The 23,251-nt window shown below is 35.2% G+C and overlaps 2 protein-coding genes across 2 annotated transcripts in view; one reads left to right on the top strand and one right to left on the bottom strand.

Moving 5' to 3' along the window:
- LOC125838141 (signal recognition particle 14 kDa protein) overlaps positions 1-23,251 on the bottom strand; it is a 325,612-nt gene that overhangs the window by 23,869 nt on the left and 278,492 nt on the right. The gene's annotated exons all lie outside the window — the stretch shown is intronic.
- On the top strand, positions 6,835-9,096 carry LOC125838027 (uncharacterized). Its single transcript, XM_049517079.1, has 5 exons — positions 6,835-7,618; positions 8,037-8,305; positions 8,401-8,454; positions 8,522-8,847; positions 9,015-9,096. The coding sequence occupies exons 1-5, from the start codon at positions 6,835-6,837 to the stop codon at positions 9,094-9,096; spliced, it is 1,515 nt and encodes a 504-aa protein (XP_049373036.1).

Raw genomic sequence — 23,251 nt, 5'->3', positions numbered from 1 at the left:
AATTGAAGAATGTTAAGTCCATTATTTTGGTTGATAACCTAAATAGGGTCGTCAGAATGCAAGCCCTTGTTCATTGATACCGTTTGAATATGTATGTTTCTCCTTTGAATGGTAAAAAATTGGGCTTTTGTACTTTTGTTTCTTTTTTTTTTGTTGAAAACTTTGGACATAACATATTTGAGGTTATAAAATTCAAAAGTTTTTTAGTATTTTATATTTTGTGTCAAATGATAAAAAAGAGACAAATAAATTGATATAAAGGGGTAGTAAGTACTAACATACAAATTTCTATTAACATGTTGATTTTGCATAAACAATTATCTAAGCGTAAATTAGATGAAGCTCAGGGGATTTTTCGATTACCGCTAAGGATGTTGAAAAAGTGAAGGATTTATAAATAATTTGTTAGTTAATTTTTTATGTCACAAGTATCATATATCATATATAAAAGAGAACTATAGGCCCGCCTACGTGGCGCCACCACAAACTTGGATTCCCTTTTAATTTATTTATTTCCAAAATTAGTTTTCCCCTTTCATGAAAAGTTGTGACTTTTATGAACAGTTGTGACTTTTATGAAAGATTGTGGCATTTTCGAAGGGTTGCAACTTTTCCAAATAGTTGTGACCTTTCCGATAAGGCACAATAAACATTTATTCACACTACCCTTTGTTGTCTATAAATAGAGGGATTTCCTCTCATTTTAAAACAACGAAAATTCTAAACTACTTCTTCATCTTCTATACAATTAAATATTCGTGTACTTTACTTTTATTGAGTGGCTCACTGACACCATTGTTTTCGTATCAATACACCGGTGAATCTAATCGCTCTATCCTGAGAGAATCTATTCCTTTAAACATCGGGTACTAGAGGGAAATAATTTCCATAAGGGGACATTGTGCATTCAGTGGACTCTATTTTGTCCTTTGTGTTTCATTCTATTGTTATAGATCCTGGTAAGTTTTTTTTACAGTCATTAATTTATGTTTATATTATTAAGGATAAATGATAAGATATTATAATTTTCATTTTCCTTTACATTAATAATGTTCGTTACTACGTAATCTTGTATGTAAGATAGTATAGTGTTTTAGTTTTAATGACTGATAGGTGTTAAGTATTGTTTATAAATTTCGTGAAATTAAATTTCCGCGCGAGATGCGGGTAGTTTTACTAGTTAAGGAAATATTTTGGCAATTCTGTACGGACATTCTTAAGACGTGCTTTGTCACTGGTAACAATTCATATCGCCGACGTTCTAATAAGATTGTGGATATATTTTCTTATTATATAAGAGAGAGTTCGCATTGAAATATGCCCGCTTCAATGTGTTTCAAAAAACTTTTTTATAAGCGTGAACTCTTTATAAGCACTAGGTAATTGAAGAATGTTAAGTCCATTATTATGATTGATAACTTGAGCAGGGTCGTGAGAACGCAAATCCCTATTCATTGATACCTTTTGAATATATATGTTTCTCCTTTGAATGGTAAAAAAAAGCAGTCGATAATTTTAAGGGTTTTCATACTTCTGTCTTTTTTTTTGTTGAAAACTTTGGACATGACATTTTTGAGGTTATAAAATTCAGAAGTTCTTTTTAATTCTTTAAATTTTGTGTCAAATGATTAAAAAAAAAGGTAAACAAATTGAAACAAAGGGGTAATAAATACTAACATACAAATTTCTACTAACATCTGGATTTTTGCATAATCAATTATCTAAGCGTAAAATTAGATTTCTACTAACATCTTGATTTTGCATAAACAATTATCTAGCGTAAATTAGATGAAGCTTCGATTACCGCTAAGGATGTTGAAAAAGTGAAAGGATTTATAAATAATTTGTTAGTTAATTTCAATGTCACAAGTATTAAAGAAATATTTTTGGCAATTCTGCACGACGTCCTTAAGTTGTGCTTTGTCACCGGTAATAATTTACATTGTTGACATTCTAATAAGACAGTGAATATATTCTCTCTTCTTCTTCACAACTTTTCTTCTTCTTTCTTCTTCAATCCTCTGCTTCTCGATTATGTTTGATGATTTCGTGGGTTTGAAAAATGGATTAGTGTTTCCTCTCCTCTCTCTCCTCAATTAGTCTATATATCTCAGATATATGTGAACCACACACAAAATACATGTATATGGATATCAAATACATTCTGAAATACAGCTACTTAAGAGAGAAGCGAGCGAGCGAGCCACATACATGCGAATCCACTTAGATACATGTATCTAGAACAAATTATACATAACTTTGACCCCATGTATCCAAAATACATATATCTGGGCATGTCAGATACATATATCCAAAGTCTAAATTCTAATAAAATTCGTAATATTAGAAACTCGCGTAAAGAAAAATAATTTGCTCCTAAGCTAGTGTGATTTCTATTGTAATTATATGTCATAACAACTTTGTTAAGCTTGAGGCTTGACTAGGGGCAGCCCCATGCGGTGGGCGAAGCAATAGGTCCATCGCAATATGAATGAGTTGGTACGCCCAATGAGTATTGCGGGAAATATTTTAGCCTTTTAGGAAGATTTTCAAAAACAATAAACTTTAAATACGGAACAGAGAAAATCTTGTTGGGAGGTTTCAGGTTCAAGCCCTAGGTATGGAGAAAATTCTGTTGGGAGCGTGAGAAAGAAAAAAGAAAAAAAAATAAGGAATCAACCACCAATTTCTTCCCTTTATTATTAATATAAAAAATAAATATAAATATATATAAAACTTTAAATAAGGGATATTTCCTAAATTAGAATTAGGATAGTAGTAAGTATTAAATAAGAGATTTATTCCTAAATTAGGATTAGGATAGTAGTATTAAATAAGGGATATTTCCTAATATAATTCTTTACCCACTCTATATATAAGGAAAAATTTAATTAATTAAAAGACTCAAATTTCCACAAACCAACGTTCTCTTTTCTTCTTTCTTCTTCAACCCAAGGTACGTTTTCACCAACTTTTCTTCTTCTCTTTTCTTTTTCTTCTTTGAAAAATCGACAATGTCGATTAGTGTTTCCTCGTCGGCTACTTACTACTTCAAGAATTGCAGGTATGCTTCTGTTTCATCTTCTTGTTTGTTCAAATGCTTCTGTTTCTGGAACCCAGTGATTTTTTCGAATCAAGATTGGAGATAGAAATATATTAAATCAAGATTTTGGGGTTTTCCTTTTTTTCTTTCTGCGCTTCACTTAGTAAGAGTTGATGTTGTTGAGTTGTGTTCAAATTCTTGTTTTAATTGTTGTGGGGTGGGGTGGGAAACATGATAGAAATCTTTTGAATTGATCATAAAGGGGTGTGACTTTAGTGGCATATGCCAATAATCAGTCTCTTCTCCACCACTACTTGTGGCTCTCTACTTCAAGAATTGAAGGTATTCTTCTGTTTCATCTTGTTGTTTGTTCAAATGTGTTTTTGAAACTGATTCTTGGTCTTTCTTTCTGTGGGTACCCAATGATTTTTTTGGATCAAGATTGTGTTATAAGGAGATATAATAGAAATATATTAAATTTGGTTAATTCTTAAGGTTGTTTATTCGATCAAGATTTTGGGGTTTTGTGCTTTTCCTTTTTTCTGCGTCTTTGTAGTAAGAGTTGATCTTCTTGTGGTAGATAAGAGTTGTGTAGGATAATCTTGTCTGCAGATTCTTGTTTTTAATTGCTGTTGGGTGGGAAACATGGTAGAATTTTTTTAAATTGATCATAAGGGGGTGTGACTTTAGTGACATATGATTGAATATGCAATAATCCATCTCTTCTTTCTAAGCCGGCCACTACTACTTATGGCTCTCTACTTCAAGAATTGCAGGTATTCTTCTGTTTCATCTTTCTGTTTGTTCGAATGCGTCTTTAAAATTGATTCTTGGTCATTCTTTCTAGGTACCTAGTAATTTTTTCGGATCAAGATTGTGTTTGTAGACATTGATAATTGGTCATGAAGATCTTTGGCCGTAACAACCAACTTGACAATTTCTTGAGAAGATGGAGTTGATGTTGTGATGGATAGTGGAGGCAAGTGAGGCACTTGGGGAGAAAAATTGTTTCCTTCTCTTTTGACCACTTTGTGCATTGGGTTCATTCAATCAGCCTCTAGCGACCTTCTGCTTCTCTCTTATTCTTCTTTCTTCTTCAGTCCTCTGTTCTGCTTCACGACCACAACAAGTATGTTTTCAAAACTTTTTCTTTCTTCTTCTTCTTCTTTTTCTTCTTCTCTTTTTCTTTCTTCTTCAAGTCCTCTGTTTCACGACCTAAGCAGGTACGTTTTCAGAATTTTTCTTCTTCTTCTTCTCTTTTTATTTCTCATGGCCTGGCCTTGTGGTTGCAAACATTGAAAATTGGTCATGATGATCTTTGGCCATACAACCAACTTTACAATTTCTTGAGAAGATGGGGTTGATGTTGTGATGGATGGTGGAGGCAAGTGAGGCACTTGGGGCGGAAGATTGTTCCCTTCTCTTTTGACCCCTTTGTGCATTGGGTTTATTCAAGCAGTCGCCAGCGACCTTCAACTTCTCTCTTCTTCTTTCTTCTTCAGTCCTTTGATCTGCTTCATGATCTCAGCAGATATGTTTTCAGAACTTCTTCATCTTCTTCTTTTCTTTTTCTTTCTTCTTCAGTCCTCTGCTTCACGATCTCGGCAGGTATGTTTTCAACGCTTTCTCTTCTTCTTCTCTCTTTCTCTCTCATGGCTTGGCCTTGTGGTTGATTCATTACGTCCTTCTATTATCATACCCTGAATTTAAGGAACATCCTTTTATTATCATAGTAAACAAAAGAAAATCCTTTAATTATCTTTAAAATGGTATGATTCATCCTTTTGTTAGTGTTGGTCAATAAACTAACAACTTTAAACCATGAATTTCATGTTTTGTTCTTTTCATCCCTCTATAAGCTGATATTTGGTAATTTTTAGTTATATTAGTTGGATTTACGGTGCATAGGGTAGCAGTGTTCTTTATGTGCCACTTTTTTAGTTTATCAAAGTCAATTTAACTTATCTTTGAAACTCAATTAGATTAGATCAATAATAAACCCAACAAAGGTTGGGGTCGATTCCACAAGGAGTACGCGCGTGTCAAGATGTCAAGAGTGTGAGAATTTGTAACTTTTCTAAGCTAATTTTCAAATAAAAGAGTGATTGAGTAATTAAATATAAAGTTAGACTGTTTTCTAAGCTAGGATTTAATCAACACTAAGAGTGCAATAACAATATTTTGTTTTTCAATTAACAGAGGGACCGGGGTTGTAGCCTCAATATGGCATTACTAGTATCTTGCTCAAATGCATAAGATCAATGAAAATGATCCAATTGATAATTACTTACAAGAATTTTCCAATCTAGCATAGCTAATTCCAAAAGTGGCAGAATTATTTCAAAAAATCGACAGGAACAAGCTGGAAAACAAAGTCTTCCAGAATGAGCAAAAAGTTCAGAAAAGAGAAGGGTTAAATGAGTTGAAGAGTCTAGAACTGGACACCAATTTCATGAGTTATGGCACAAGAAGCAAAGGGGGATTTTTGGCTATCAAAAATTAATGAAGTTAAACATAGTTTCATGGAATGTGAGGGGGTTAAACTGTGAAAGGAGGAGAGGTTTGATAAGGAACATGTTGTTAAACTGGAAAGCTGATGTTGTTTGCTTACAAGAGACAAAAATAGAGGGAAATATTTCCAACATAGTAAAGGAGGTATGGGGCAGTAGATGGGCAGATTTTGTACAATTGGAGGCTAGTGGAACAAGGAGGGGGGGGGGAGTAGTGATCATATGGGACAAGAGATTCTGGGAAGGGGAATTGAGTAGTGTTGGGGTATACTCTGTTTCATGTTCTCTGTCTCGAAAAGACCAAGGCTTCAAATGACATTTACCTGGAGTTTATGCACCAAATGATAGAGTGGAGAGGGAGGAGACCTGGTGGGAGCTAGATGCTGCAAGGGGGCTGTTTTCTAGGCCATGGGTCTTGTGTGGGGACTTCAATACTGTCAGGTATCCAATAGAAAAAAGAGATGGCATCAGAATAAATAGATCAATGCCAGAATTTTCTGACTTCATTGAAGACATGGAATTAATAGATATAGATCTATATGGGGGAAAATACACTTGGAAAAAAGGGGACAGACACACAACAATTGCTAGATTGGACAAATTCTTGTTATCAGAAGAATGGGACACTAATTTTAGTTGCATTAAACAATCCGTTCTCAGTAGAGTAATGTCAGATCATTCACCTCTATTTTTACAGTGTGGAGAGTGGGGGTAATAAAACTCATACTTGGAGAGTGGGGGTAATAAAACTCATACTTCAAGTTTGAAAACTGGTGGCTTCACACAGAAGGGTTCAATGCTAAGGTTAGGGATTGGTGGGAGTCTTTTAATTACACTGGCAGGCCTGATTATGTCCTAATGGCAAAGTTGAAGGCACTAAAGGGGAAGTTGAAAGAATGGAGAAAACCCATCCAAGGAAATCTGAAAATGCAAAAGGCCAATGTGTTGAAGCAATTAGCGGATCTAGAAGAGATACAAGAACAGAGATCTCTTGAAGAAAGGGAAATAACTTCTAGGTTGGCTTTGACTATGGAGTTAGTGGACATAGCCAAGCATGAAGAGATAACATAGAGACAGAGGTCCAGAGCTTTGTGGCTTAAGTAAGGAGATAGAAACACAAGTTTTTTCCATAGAACAACAAACCAACACAGAAGAATCAACATCGATAAATTGAAAGTAAATAAAGTGGAGATTGCAGAACCTGAAGAAATTAAGAAAAAAATTGTTGAATACTATGAGAGGTTGTATACAGAATCAGAAAAGTGGAGGCTACAGTAAGACATGAGAAATTGCCCCAGAATTAATGAAATTGATGGCAAGTTTTTGGAGGCTCCTTTTGAAGCTGAGGAAATACTAGAAAGCATCAAAGCATGTGCAGGAGATAAAGCCCCTGGACCAGATGGCTATACAATGGCTTTCTTCAGTCAGTGTTGGGACATAATCAGACATGAGTTGGTAGCAGCTGTCCAGAATTTCCATGCTAGAGAATGTTTTGAGAAGAGCTTTAATGCCACTTTTGTTGCACTTATTCCAAAAAAGGTGGGGGAAATTGAATTGAATGACTTCAGACCCATCAGTCTGGTGGGGGGAGTGTACAAGATCATCTCAAAACTATTGGCAGAAAGATTGAAAAAGGTAATTCACAGAATTGTCGACATACAACAGATGGCCTTTATTAAGGGAAGGCAGATTTTGGATGCAATGGTGATAGCAAATGAACTGGTGGATTCAAGAGTGAAGAGCAAACAACCAGGCATAATATGTAAGTTGGACATTCAGAAAGCATATGATCATGTGAATTGGAATTATCTAGTGAACATGTTACAGAAGATGGGTTTTGGATCTAAATGGATCAGGTGGATCAAATATTGTATAGGTACAGTCAAATTTTCAATTCTGATCAATAGAAGCCCCACTGGTTTTTTCTCTTCTCAGAGAGGGTTGAGGCAGGGAGATCCGCTTTCACCTTTCTTGTTCATTCTAGCAATGGAGGGGATGCGTAGCCTGATTAACACAACAAAAGCCAAAGACTGGATCAGAGAGTTCCAAGTGCAAAACAGGGCAAGTAACAACCTAGAAATCACTCACCTACAATATGTAGAAGATACCTTAGTTTTTTGTGAAGCAGTGAGGAATCATTTTCTGATTTTGAGGACCATTTTCATTATTTTTGAAGTTGTGTTAGGCCTTCATATAAACCGGGGGAAAAACTACATCTATCCAATCAATGAAGTGGTGCAAATTGAGGAGCTAGCCAATACGCGGGGGGGGGGGGGAGGGAATAGGGGAGCTACCCACCATCTACTTGGGCATGCCATTAGGTGCAAAAAGTAAGTCAATAAGCATTTGGAGTGGAGTGATAGAGAAGTGCGAGAGAAAATTAGCAAACTGGAAAAGTCAATACTTATCCCGAGGGGGAAGACTTACTATGATCAACAGTGTGCTGGATGCCTTACCAACTTACATGATGTCTATTTTCCCAGCACCAGCTGGTGTAATCGACAGAATAAAGGTACTCAGAAGAACTTTCTTTTGGCAAGGAAATGAAGATAAAATGAAGTATCATCTTGTCAAATATGAAGAAATGAACATAAGCAAGAAGATAGGGGGTGTGAGCATCAGAAACATGAAGTTTCAGAACCAAAGCCTTATGATGAAGTGGTTATGGAAGTTTGCATCTGCTGTGAATTCATTATGGAAGGAAGTGATTGCTGCAAAATATGGAATGAGCGATAAGTGGATGACAACAAAGGTGACCTCTCCCTATGGGTCTAGTGTATGGAGATTTATCAGTGATCTATGAGATTTGGTGCTAGAAAGATCATATTGTAAGGTGGGAAATGACAGAAATGTGGCGTTCTGGATGGACAAATAGTGTGGTCAGGTCCCATTAAGCCAAAGGTTTCCTGACCTCTACGACCTATGTCAAATGCAACAAGCAACTGTAGCCGAATTATGGAATGATCAGGGGTGGAATTTACACTTCAGGAGGAATTTAAATGATTGGGAGATGTGCAGAATAACTGAGTTTTTGGTTACCTTAGCACAATTTAGTAACCTGTCTAAGGAAGAGGACTCACTGGTGTGGAATGTGGGGAACAAAGGGTGTTTCACAGTAAATTCAGCATATGAAGATCTTAACGCAGTTGGCTTTGAGGAAGTAGAATGGCCTTGGAAGATGATATGGAAAACCAAGATACCCTATAAAGTAAATTGTTTTACTTGGCTGTTAGCTAAGGAGACAGTTTTGACACATGAGAACCTGAGCAAAAGAGGTGTTCACCTGTGTTCCAGGTGCTTTTTGTGTGAAGAGCAATGAGAGACAGTCAACCATCTCTTCTTACACTGCAAGTGGACAACCCAGCTGTGGCAAATATCCACCAATAAAAGAGAGATTAAATGGGTGAAACCAGGAAGGATCAAAGAGGTTTTGAAGTGCTGGAATATATATGGAAATGCAGGAAGAAAGGAGGAGAGATGGAAGATGGTCCCATCATGTATATGGTGGACAGTATGGCTAGAGAGGAACCAGAGATGTCATGAAGTAAAGCAGAGCAACATACAAATATTTAAGCTTAAATGTTTAGCTCTGTATTATTTTTGGTGTAAACAAGTAGTCTTCGATAGCTCAGAAGTAATCAGCATAACTATAGACTGGCTGTAACTTGGTAGGTATAGGATCCTATGTAACTACAACACTTTTGGAGGGGAACTACACTTTTGAGGTAGTATACCTGTGGATAAATATAGACTAACTGTTACTTTTATCAAAAAAAAAAAGTTCTTCCAAACTAAAAGGAAAATATTAGACCCAATTGATAGACCCAAATAGGAATCTCCCTATTCCTAGTTCCACTTCGTTAATCAAGCATAATTAATTCCTTAATATACTTGATTCTTTGCTACTTGTTAAAAATCCAATCCAATTTTCACCCTTCCGTGCAAAAAATGAATATATAGGGCTAAATCTAGTGTTTACAACCACTAAATTCACAAATAAGAATGTAAACAAGTAGATAATCACAATCCAAATAATAATAAGCAAGATAAACTAGTATTCAATCACATAAAAGCCATAAGAGTCTACAACCCCATCTAATAGGTTTAGCTACTCATACTAGAAAAAAAAATACAAGATGAAATGTAATACTCTCTCCGTTTCATAAAGAATGGTCTAGTTTGACTTGACACGGAGTTTAAGAAAATAAAGAAGACTTTTGAATCTTGTGGTCCTAAATTAAAGTTATGTCAAATGTACAAAATTGCCCTTTAATCTTGTGGCCTTAAACATGCCACGTGGAAAGTTGAAATTAAAATGTTACCAAAAAAAAAAAGAGATCATTCTTTTTGAAACAGACTAAAAAGGAAAGGAGGTCATTCTTTTTTAAACGGAGGAAGTACTAAACATAGTTAAAAATGAAATAAAGAAGAAGATTCTAACTCTATGGTAAAAATCTCGTAATCCTTCCCAAGCTAGAGATACTTCACCGAGACTTGTAAATTCCAAAAACTGCTCCAGAAAATGACCTATTTTCTATTTATGTAACTCTAAAAAATCTGGACAAAGATGCCCTTCCGCTGCCAATTTGGTGGAGCAAAATTGTGGAGACATTCCAATTTTCGAGTTATGTTTTCACTCTAAAACATAAATTGATACTCTTATTGAATCTACTAAGAAAAATAGACTAAAGTTCATACTTCAAATTACCTCATTTTCCTTGGAAATGAAGGAGAAACTGTACATCTTTCAAATAATAGTTCTGCATTTATCCGATTAATAATCATATAGAGCTGAGAAATAATTTACTTAAAATATTTTTTGTTTTCATCTATTATGGAAGCACTCTTGCTGCTACGATGAAGTTGATGATAAAGAACTCCTTCCTAGCCCATCCATTTTAATTAGAATTACCTATCAATCAGCTAAAAGAGAGGGATGAGAGCGAACATCATAGGTGATTGTAGGCTAAGTAGTTATTTCTTGATAAAAACTAACATGAGGATGAATCTTGCCATTTTGGAATAATTGAGGGATGTTTTCTATTCATTATAATAACATAAGGATGTACTTTAAGTTTATGGTATACTTGAATGATATTTTTGGCAACAAACTCGGTTTAGTCATGTGATTGTTTCTGGCCAGCTTGATAATTATAGATCTGATTGGTGTAAGGTATGAAATTTAAAACTTCTTGTTTGCGTTTGGAGTTCTTTTTGGGGTGCGTAAGTACATTTTGTTCATACGTTCTCTTTTTATGATTTGGGGAAAGTGATGTGTTCTGGAAATTTGAGCAGTACACTGGTGTCCTGTTAATGATGTTACTACATTTTCCTGATAAGTTTAGGGTATAATTGAAGGATGTTTTTGACAACAAACTTGGTTTATTCATGTGATTTTCACTGATCAGCTTGATAATTATTGATCTGATTGTGTTTGGAATTCTTTTTGGGGTGCGTATGTACATTTTGTTTATACGTTTTCTTTTTATGATTTGGGGAAAGTGATGTGTTCTAGAAATTTGAGCAGTGCATTGGTGTCCTATTAATGATGTACTACATTTTCTTGTTAAATTTAGGGTATAATTGAAGGATGTTTTTGGCAACAAACTCGGTTTATTCATGTGATTGTTTCTGGCCAGCTTGATAATTATAGATCTGATTGGTGAAGTTATGAAATTTAGAACTTCTTGATTGCGTTTGGAATTCTTTTTTGATGCGTAGGTACATTTTGTTCGTACGTTCTCTTTTTGTGATTGGGGAAAATGATGTGTTCTGGAAATTTGAGCAGTGCACTGGTGTCCTGTTAATGATGTCCTACATTTTCCTGTTAAGTTTAGAGTATAATTGAAGGACGTTTTTGGCAACAAACTCGGTTTATTCATGTGATTGTTACTGATCAGCTTGATAATTATAGATCTGATTGTGTTTGGAATTCTTTATGGTGTGCGTAGGTACTTTTTGTTTATATGTTCTCTTTTTATGATTTGGGGAAAGTGATGTGTTCTGGAAATTTGAGCAGTGCACTGGTGTCCTGTTAATGATGTCCTACATTTTCTTGTTAAGTTTAAAGTATAATCGAAGGATGTTTTTGGCAACAAACTTGGTTTATTCATGTGATTGTTACTGATCAGCTTGATAATTATAGATCTGATTGTGTTTAGAATTCTTTTTGGGGTGCGTAGGTACATTTTGTTTATACGTTCTCTTTTTATGATTTGGGGAAAGTGATGTGTTCTGAAAATTTGAGCGGTGCACTGGTATCCTGTTAATGATGTACTACATTTTCCTGTTAAGTTTAGGGTATAATCGAATGATGTTTTTGGCAACAAACTCAGTTTATTCATGTGATTGTTACTGGTCAGCTTGATAATTATAGATCTGATTGTGTTTGGAATTCTATTTGGGGTGCGTAGGTACATTTTGTTTATGCGTTCTCTTTTTATGATTTGGGGAAAGTGATGTGGTCTGGAAATTTGAGCAGTGTCCTTTTAATGATATACTACATTTTCCTGTTAAGTTTAGGGTATAATCGAAGAATGTTTTTGGCAACAAACTCGGTTTATTCATGTGATTGTTACTGGTCAGCTTGATAATTATAGATCTGATTATGTTTGGAATTTTGTTTGGGGTGCGTAGGTACATTCTGTTTATGCGTTCTCTTTGTATGATTTGGGGAAAGTGATGTGGTCTGGAAATTTGTGCAGTGTCCTTTTAATGATGTACTACATTTTCCTGTTAAGTTTAGGGTATAATCGAAGGATGTTTTTGGCAACAAACTCGGTTTATTCATGTGATTGTAACTGATCAGCTTGATAATTATAGATCTGATTGTGTTTGGAATTCTTTTTGGGATGCGTAGGTACATTCTGTTTATATGATCTCTTTTTATGATTTGGACAAAGTGATGTGTTCTTGAAATTTGAGCAGTGCACTGGTGTCCTGTTAATGATGTACTACATTTTCCTTGGTGCGAACTAACCGTTGCTCAAAATAAAACAGTAGTCCTCCTCTTGTGGTTTGTAATCTAACTTTTCTTGTTATTTCGTTCTTGAACGTTCCTAGCTGTTCTTGTTACTGTGAACTGGCAAGTAGTCATTTAGTTTGTAATCTATTTGATCTAGTCTATAACGAGGACACTATGGTGTTAATCTCGGAGGGAGAGTGGGTCTGTGGGTTGTGGATTCAGCCTTTTACCAGTTGTGAATTCAGTTGCATCAACGAATATAGTTCTAAGCAAGAGTGATTGGTAGCTGTTGTGGTTTGGTTATTTTTATCCTTCTATTTGTAATTCGTTCCTATTGGTTTTGGTATTATGGTAATGCATTTGTGATATGATATATTTTTAGTGAATTAACATTTTGGGTAGGATCGTTCAATTTCCCTATGCCTTCATGTTCATAAGAAATAAAGGCAGTTCTGGTATTTGGCTTTTGCTGATGCTCTGCATTTATGGTGTTTAAGTGGCTAGGGAGTTTTGTCATGTTATCTTGTTCAGTTTTTGTGGAAATGCTATTATGTTTTAGAATTTTCTGTCTTTTTGCGCATAGTTCATCACTTTCAGGGATGTGGCTTTTACATACTGTCAAGTTTTAAGGTTTATAGTGTCCATCCTGCATATTCTTTGAATTTTGGCTAGGTCTGAGATGCTCCATTTTGAACGCGTATGATGACATACAGTTTCTTACGGGATACGGGTTCTTATCCTCTTTTATTCCATGATTTTTGTCTACGTGAAAAAGGTATTAGGTTTTGGTTTGCACACATCTTGCTTAGGTCTTCTATTTACAAATTAGCAATCTATGTACTTTGACATCTTTTTTAGGTTCATGTTCTTTTTTGTGTTTGTCATCAGTTTTCCAAGTAGTTGCTTTATATATAGAGTTGATGTCCGGAGCTACTTTCTTCATTTGGTTCCAGGAGTAATGTGATACCATTTTTCCTAGTTGATAAATATTGATGTTGCTTTCCTTTGTTCTGTGTTTGTCTATTATTTTTTAGGTTTTGATCTTGGGCCGTGTGGTGTGTGGCGGTATTGTCTTGGTTGTTATGTTGTTAGAATTGGACTTTGATGAGATAGATGCTAGTATTTGCACTGGGTACAAGTTCTTGGAATTTTCCATTCCATACAGAAAATCATTTTTGCATGTTTCTTTATTGCTTTCATTACTAGTTGTCCGAGTGTGTATGTCCTTGATTTTGTTAGTAGAAAATTATTTCCTTTGATATGAGTTTTTAGGTAATTCTATGGTCTTTTATGTTTGTCCTTAGATTTTTGGTAGAGATGCATTTTGTTTAGTTTTTGTTTTGTTGCTCAGTAGTCATAGTTTTGGCATACTTGGTGCCTTGTTTTTGTGTGAAACACTTCTAACTCCGCCTGTCAAGTCACAGCCGGTCCCAAGCTCGGAAAAAGGAGGAGGACAAGTATCAATTGTGAGGAGATAGTCATTATTTTCTTTATTTTCAAGTAGCCAAGGTCTTCTATGTTTGCCCTAAGATCAGTTGTGGAGTATTATTTTATTTTCATCTCAGTCAATAATAACAAAAGTGGATACATGTGCAGCTTTTCCTGCATGGCTTGTAGGCCTCAAATCTACCAATTCTAAGCCTTAAAAAAGGAGGTGGCGAAGTGTTCAAGGGATATTGCTTCTCCTGTGCACTTAAAGTTGGTGAGTTTTTACTGCTATCTTTTGGGACGGTGTCCGTCATTCTCAACAAGATATATGTTTACTTATTTTGTTCTTATTTTGAGAGACTAATTTCATGTGCAAAAAGTGCGGACCTAAAATATTAGTAATTGAACTATTGGATTTTGAGAGCAATGCCGAATTGGCTTTGCCAGGGTTATGCTTTTGCACGGTTAGTTGTGTGTGCACATTGTATTAGATTTGTTTGTTGATATGCATTTTATGACTTGAATTGAGCTTTACTCAATTTTAGGCATTTTATCATATATGAGGGGTTGATTTGTCAAGATGGGCATTGTATTGAAAGCAATATATGCTTAAAGTGGTGAAATGTGGCTTAATGAACTGACTTGAAAGTGAATATATTGAACTAGACAGATTATGTTGACGAAAGTCCTGGTTCGAGCCTTGGGCATCTGGACCTCACAAGTCCCTCATGGGTCCCACCTCACAACGTTTTATGTGGAAGAGTGTATACCGGTAGGGTCATTAGACATTGCATTATATCGCATAGCATAATGCTGCATTTTATCATTGTTGTGGTTTGCATTGCTTCTGATTGACTGTCTTATATTGTACTGCAGGGACATTTTCTGAGCACATAGTTTATCCCATCCTCTGTTGCCTATTTCTCTGCATTGGCGTCACATAATCAATGCTAGTTTGACAGCATACCACAATCCCTATTTCTGGAATCTGGATAGGAAGTTCCTTATCATCCAGCTCATTTGATTGACTGTATCGGGAGGATTGGCAACAGCTGATGCCAAAGTGGCAACATATAAATGTTGCATTCTGTCTACCCTATCAACATGGTGATAATCGAGTATTTGACAGTTTATTAACATAAGGTACATCACCACGGTCTTGATCAACATTGTCCTCCATAAGTGTATCACATCGACCAGAGGTTGGGTTCCTGTAACAACCCGAATTTCAAAACACCAGAGGTTGGGTTCCTATAACAACCCGAATTTCAAAACACCAGAGGTTGGGTTCCTGTAACAACCCGAATTTCAAAACACAATACTAATGTATATTATACTTGGTGAATCCAAATTACAATTAAGAAGCGGAGCAACAAAGTAACGGTGAACAATACTAATGAGGAAATCTTACAATAACAAAGGAAGAAAATTAACTAGAAGATGATGGGATAATAGACTATAAAAGGGAGATGAGAGAATAACATACTGAGCCAAAGCTACACATAATTTGCATAGAACTCTTCTTTCTAACACACAATCCATTTTAACCAGTTGTTAATTGGGCTGGATCCAAATAAAATGCTCCAACCTTTTACTCGGCCCAATTTTTTTCACCACTTCTAACTCATAGGCGCTTACAAAGTTAGCTTCCTTCAGACTACTTGTAACATAGAGGTTCTCAACTGGCACTGCTCTCTGTTTCTCTAGTGTCTCGGGCTGTTATATTCATCCTCATGATTATGTTCTTACCACTACCAGAGGCCGCCTTCTTTAGGGGATGGTGTAAGCCTAATCTAATAATGTTATTTGGTTCTCTGGTATGTGTTATTTGTTCAGCCCGTTCTACATTTTTTTTGTTTGTTATGACACACCAAAGAAAAGGGTCTGTGCACCAATATCTGCTATAGAAGGATTAAACCATAACAAATGAAAAACTATCCAACTTCATTTGCTTTTTAAAGAGACAATTTCTGTAATGATGTTAGGGATGTTCATCTCCAGTTCTGAAGTGGTTGTTTTTTGTGCTCCCATTGTAAATCTTTCTGGCTTTTAGAAAAATGAGGTTGTGTGGTCTCTTATATGTAATTCTTTGGTCATCTTTCTTCTGTCATTTGGTGGTGTTCTTCCGCATTGCAGATGGTAGAATCTTAGGACTCTTTTTACCTCTATTAATCTGTAAGCATATGTTTTTGCTTGCTTATTCTTTGGCTTGTCTAGTCTTGGTAAATGTTGGTGGCGTTTTTGCCACTTGACTAATTGGGGTTATTTTCAGTCTTATTACAGTAGATATTATTGCTGAATATGGGTCTTGGAGAATTTGAGGAATATAGGGGGTGCAATTTCAGAGCAATTCTGCATCTGCTTTTGTCAGTTTATTAGAACACAAATAGTTGGTAATGATAAGTAGAGTTGATTCTCTCTTCCTTTCATATAAGGTATCCATTCTTCTACTTTTCATATTTAGCAATCAAGAATTAAAACATAGATACTTGGCAATGAAATGTCGAGCTAATCTCTCTCTCCTCTTTCCCTTGACGTATCCTGTTATTACTTTCCATATTTAGCAATTAAGAATGCAAGAATTCTCTACACATTCAGGGCTCTGGCTGTGGCTTTTACGTACTATCAAGTTTTAAGGTTTGTAGTCTCCATTCTGCCTTCTCTTTGAATTCTAGCTAGGTCTGAGATGCTCCCTTTGAACATGTTTAATGACATACAGTTCCTCGAGGGATACGGGTTGTTATCCTCCTTTCTTCCGTGATTTTGTTTACGTGAAAATTGTGTTAGGTTTTTGTTTGCACACAGCTTGCTTACGTCTTCTACTTACAAAATAACTATCTATGTTATGTGACATCTCTTTTAGATTCACGTTCTTTTGTGTGTATGTCATCATTTTCCATGTAGCTGCTTTATATATAGTTTGTGTCCGGGGTTGCTTTCTTCATTTGGTTCCAGGTGTTATGTGATATCATCTTTCCTAGTTAATTGCTTTCATTTCTTCTGTATTTGTTCTGGTTCGAGTCCTGGGTATATGAACTTCACGAGTCACTCATGGGTCCCACCTCACAACATTTTCTAGGGAAAAGTGTATACCGGTAGGGTCATTAGCCATTGCATTATATTGAGTAGCGTTGCATTTTATCATCATTTTGCTTTGCATTGCTTCTTATTGGCCGTCTTATATTGAACTGCAGGGTCATTTTCTGAGCACAAAGTTTATACCATCCTTTGTATGGTATAGTTATTAACTCTAGCTTGGTCGGCCTAAGACTGGGCTCTGGACCGGGCCGGGACCACCAGAACAGAATGGACCGGAACCAGATCGGAACAGGTTGACCGGTACTGGGATGAATCGGACCGTAATTATCGGGATGAATACTCGGTTCCGTCCCGTCCCACTATATACTAGGATGGTACCAGAACGGACTGGACCGGAATGGAACGGGACAGGACGACACATATTTCAAAAAATAATAATTTTCTTTAGTTATTTTGAAATACGAAGATATGAATATTTTTTTATTTTTCTAAGTTTAATAGTTTTGAAATTTATAATGTAGTTTTACTTAAGTTTATTTTAAAGATATTTTTTTAAATTTTTACTTATTAAGTTTGTAAGTTTAATAAAGTTTTTGAGCTTAAGTTTTCAAGATTTGAATGAATCTATTGAAGTTTATAAGTTATTACTTATTAATATGTTATAAGTTATACTTATAACTTGTAATTTAAATAACTTAAGTTTGTAAGTTTAAAATATTAAATAAAAATAAAAGTATAAAATAATGACACAAATTAAAAACATCAATCCAATTGTTGTCTACTGCACGCCTGCACTTAGCAGCTTTGACCTCCTATTGGTGCTGCTGTGCTGCGTGGCAGGCCCTCCCAATATAAAATAAAAATTAATTAATAAAAAATAATTAATCGAAAGTCCGGCTCGGACCTGAACGGAACCGAAATTAACCGGGATAAATCGGTACCGGTATCAAATCGTGATACCGTTTCGTTCTGAGTACCGGTTCACGGTGTCCCATTCCGCCCTGAAGATCATAGTACCGGAACAACCCGGTCCGTTGCCCAACCTTAGATTGGCCTATGATGCCTACGAAGTATGCATGATTTTGTACTCATACTAGTCTTGGTGTATCTTTTTAAGGCAGATTTCGGTGCTAGTGAACTGGTTTTGTACTGCATCTTTCTGGTAAAAGACGCAGAACTCAAGATTATATATGTGGACTGGCTCCGCGGATTAGAAAATTGGAGAAAAGAGATTAAGATATGGATGCACTTGTGTTGGAGGGAAATTCTGATCATTAAATTTGCCATAGATTTATATTAAGGAACTTTGAGGGTATGGTATGAAGTCTCTGCAGGGGAGTTTAAAGCTACTTCACTGGAGTCTTGATTTTTTTTCTTTTTGCAAGTGTGTTAAGGCCATAGGAAAAGCACAGTGCTTGGCAATAAAAATGAACCTGTTGGTAGTTATTTTTTAATCTCCCTTTCAAGTCATGATTGTGTATTTTATACATGACTAATTAGGAGGATAAATTTAGGATAAAAACTCGAAAAAAAGGGCGTCATCTATGTGCTGGTTCGGGGAAGGGTCTATTATACGTAGCTTAACCTGCTATATTTGCACTAGGCCTGGGCTTTTGGAACTAGGAAATGGTCACATAGTCATAGGATATGCCAAATGCAGATTGACAGACAGACAAGCTGAACTTTATTATAAACCTCAGCAAACCTATATGATTTTCCCAATAGGAAACTTCACACCTGGACGTTCAAATAGTACTGTCATAGCACCCTCCTCCATAGATTTCCCGTTTCCAAAATTAGAGTCTATTGCATAAATGGGGACATAATCAAGATAAGGACCAAGATCAAAGAGAATATACGACGAAGTCACCTTGGTTTAAGGACTAGACCAAACATAGCAAACAAGAGCCTAACAGCTCAAGTATATAGTCATTGCTTGGAGGAACTTACAACAATTTACCTGGAGTACTTCCTCCATTTTATCCTCACTACCACACCCTCTTGAGTTAGACGACAAGAAACTAAGAAGATTGCACTCATGCCCAGTATCGACCCAATTGCATTTGTGTAAGCTAAAGTCAAGCTAAGGCAACACTCTAGTTTGTTTACCCCCACACATTTCTTCAAGAGAATTATGTAAACAAGGAATAGTCTGATTCCATAAGACACCATTAAATGGATATTCGATTGCAGCAATTTGCATACTCATGTTCAATATTACAGTACCTTGGCTAGAAAAAGCAATCGGAAAAACCCAATGTATCCCGTTTAGGACATTTATCAAACAAAGCTACATTATCTCGTGGATTGTCCTCCTCACTATTAGATTCTTTCGTATCATCTAACATCGTAGGTACCTTGGTATTCAAGCTGACATCTTCACAGAAGCTATCGTCACACTGTAGTTGCAAAGTTTTTCTCCCTCGTGGACAATAGTGTTAAGATCATGAATTTCAGAGCTCACTGTTGTGTGTGACATTTCATCGAAAGCCTTATTTTCAGCATTGAAAAAAAAGTCCTGATACCAAATTGCTCCATCTACTGACTTTGCAGTCCTAGTATGAGGTGAGTCCCTGCTTTCAAGAGTTTCAGTCTCAGTATTACTTCGAGACTCCAGTAATCAATGCTAAGGAATCCACATTTTTATACGTCTTTGACAATTTATCAAGCACATGCTTCGCCTTTGAATTGCCAGTTTCATAGGCAGAATCAAGGGCAGATGATACCGGACAATGACTGGGAGACACCATTGCTGATTGTGAAACTATAGAGACAGAATTAACACAGTAAAAAATGAACCTGTGATGAATTAGCTAGACGCCCTACATTGTTGAAATTGCTGAGCAAATTTACCCTTGAATTGCTTCCAGTCCAAAATTAGCTTGTTCTGAAATAAGCTTTCATCATCAAGATAGAATGAAAGAAGTGGAAGCCAGTCATTTTCGTTGAAGCCAAGGTTGTCTGTGATGTATTTTTCCTCTACATTGTGGGATGTTGGTTAACCATTTCCTCGATCATGATTTCATGTGTTGGAACTTAGAAGTTACAAGTGTTAGGTTTGGTCATGTGATTATTTCTGCTCTACTTGATAATTATAGATCTGTTTGGGGGAAGGTAAGGAATTTAGCACTGCTCGATCGTGTTTGGAGTTAATTTTGGGTTTTGCAGGTACATTTGTTTATACATTCTCTTGTTATTATTTGGAAAAAGTGATGTGTTCTGGAAATTTGAGCAATGCACAGGGGCATCGGTTTGGACGTGTTGCTTCTTCATCTTCTTTTTTTAATTAATACCCGTCATTGATTTGACTATTGGTTTCTCCTATGAAGGTTCTTACCCAGGTGTATTTGACTTTTGTTGATGTTCTGCATTTATTAAGTGGCTAGGGAGTTTTGTCATGTTATCTTGTTCAGATGTCCTGGAAATGCTCTACTATGTTTGAGAATTTTCACCTCTTTCTGTGCATAGTTCATCTCTTTAGCCTTTAATGGGGCTTCAAATTGATTTTTTTGTGCATTATGGGATGTAGATTAGATATTTGCAAACATTTTTTTTTTTATCATTCAATATAGAGAACTATAGTTATGTGTGGGGGATGAAAATGAGAACATGCATTCAGGTTCTGGCTGCTTTTTGTGTTTTCTTGTCAACCCTGCAATATTGGGCATGATACCCTGAAAATGAGGCATGTCTTAGGCCCCAAAATCGAAGGGCCTACTTTTTTAGTAATAATAAAATTATTATAATTTTTTTTAACAAAAAAATATATATTATATTTTTTAATTTATTTGTCTTTTTTTTAGTTTGTTTTGAAAATGTTTCTTTTCTATGAATTAATTTTTAAATTTAACTTCCACATGATATGTTTAAGACCACAAGATTAAAAAATATTGTGGTATATATATTTATATATATATATATATATATATATATATATATCTTTAGTTTAAGACTATAAAAAAATAAAACTTTTTTTATTAAAAAGAAAGAAATAACTTAAATCTCAAATATAAAAAAAAATAAATTAAAATTTAGGCCTCCAATTTATTTTTGGCCTTACGCCACTAATTCTTGGGCTGCCACTGCATTTACCTTGCTTGTTTTTTATTTCACCAGGTTATTTTTGTATGTGCGACTATGTGTGCGAAGATAAATATTTGGTTGCTACAAATTACATTGTGATATTCTTAGTGATAACGGAACAAGACTGATTAGCGTATCTTTTGATGTTTGTGTCTGCGAAAATTTAGTACGTCTACTCATATTGGTGTCCTTTGGCCTGTTTTTTCCCCTGCAAAATTGAAGCTTCCTTGATATTGCTTGTAACATGAAGGTTCTCAACTGGCACTACTCTTTGTTTCTCTAGTGTCTTGTGCTATTATATTCATCCATATGCTTATGTTCTTACCACTATCAGAGGCAGCCTTCTTAGGGGAGAGTGTAAGCCTAATCTAATAATGTTATTTGGTGCTCTGGTATGTGTTATTTGTTCAGTCTGCTTCTATATTTTTCTGTTGATTTGTTATAACATCAAAGAAAGGGGGTTGTGCACCAATATCTACTATAAAGGGATTGAACCATAACAAATGATAAGCTATCTAACTTCATTTGCTTTTTAAGGAGACGATTTCTGTAATGATGTTATGAATCTTGACATATCAGATTAATTGAATCTCACAATTTATGATATGATATGTTACTTGCTCTTTTAAAATTAAGCATGATTCATTTTGGTAGCCAAAGGCTACCCACCAACAATATAGACTATGATGAGACATTCAGTCCCAGCTATCAAGATGACATCAAAAGCGATTAGGTGTGACTTGCTTGATAAGGGAAAGAAAAGACGTCTCTCAAAGTCCCATTAATGCAAAACAAGTTGATTCCTGCCTTTTCAATTCTCAAAACTTAATCGTTATTTCACCTTTAAATTAGAATAAAAGTAATAATACAATTCGAGGATAACTAATCTCGAGATAAGCTATTTGAGATAAACTCATCCTGTAATTAATTTCGAAAATAAATTATGATTTATCCCTCATACTAAACAAGCTCTTAAATCTCAAAGAATTCACGCCATTTTTTCTTAGCGTACATAATGGGTTTTGAAGATAAAGAAAATTTGGTTTTTGCCTACTTCTCGATATATTGTGTTTGGATAGACATAATTTATTATTTTTTCAAAATTACTAAATTTTAAAACTTATATTTCAGCGATAACATACCCCCATATGATTTCGTAAAGTGGAGTGTGAAAAGATAAAATATACGTAGATCTTATTTTTCTTTTAAAAATAAAATAAAAAAGTTCTATCACACAAACTTTCAATCTAAAAAACTGAAACAATTGAACTCATTAATACTCCCTCCGTCCCTTTTTAGTTGTCCACTTTAGAAATGTCACACAGATTAAGGCAACAATGATTAGCACAGTGAAGTTACAATTTTACCCTTATGACAACTTTTCACTTCAAAATTACAATCACTTATTTGAATTCAAGTGAAATAAATTGGAGGGAAACAACATACACGTTTACAATTTTCAAAAAGTGTAAAAAAGGGTATAATAGGAAAAAAATTGTTGTCCTTTCTTGATTTGTCAAAATGGACAACTAAATAGGGACAACTAAAAAAGGAAATATGGACAAGTAAATAGGGACGGAGGGAGTATTAAATTGTGAATCTGGATCCACATGTTGATAAAATAAGTTAATAGTAACCCTTTTAAGCTGTGCGCCGTGCCATCATGATTATTCTCTCCTAGCCATCATTGTTCGCACCTCCTCCTATGCTTTTCCTTTTCCTACGTTTTTATTTTATTATTATATTATCCAATATAACATTGTTTTGGTTGTTAATCAGATTAAACAAATCACAAAAATAAATAAATATCACCCTTTCTTTTTGTAATAATTTTTTTTATTCACAAAATTTAACGTAGTGTGTAATTAATAATATTCCCACAAACTTCTTAACACACCCTTTTTAACCCCTTTATAAGTTGTGGGGCAGAGCTAGATAGAGCTGAAAGATTCTTTTGAATTCCTTCAATGAAATTACATTATTTATATTAAAAATAATATCATTATATTGATTCACCTTCAATATTTTTATTTATTTAGTTAACCATAATTTATTGCTAACGAATGACAAAAGTTGGAATTCCGCAGAAACTCACGTGGATAGCAACATTCTATTTGAATCATCCGACCATTCCCGTAATATTTTATAGTGTCGTTAGAAGTTTTCAAATCTCCATAATACCCC

The sequence above is a fragment of the Solanum verrucosum genome, unplaced genomic scaffold (genome assembly GCF_900185275.1).
Source record: "Solanum verrucosum unplaced genomic scaffold, falcon-dt-bn FXZP01000079.1, whole genome shotgun sequence".
Lineage (NCBI taxonomy): Eukaryota > Viridiplantae > Streptophyta > Magnoliopsida > Solanales > Solanaceae > Solanum > Solanum verrucosum.
This window is presented reverse-complemented; position numbering and strand designations above follow the sequence as displayed.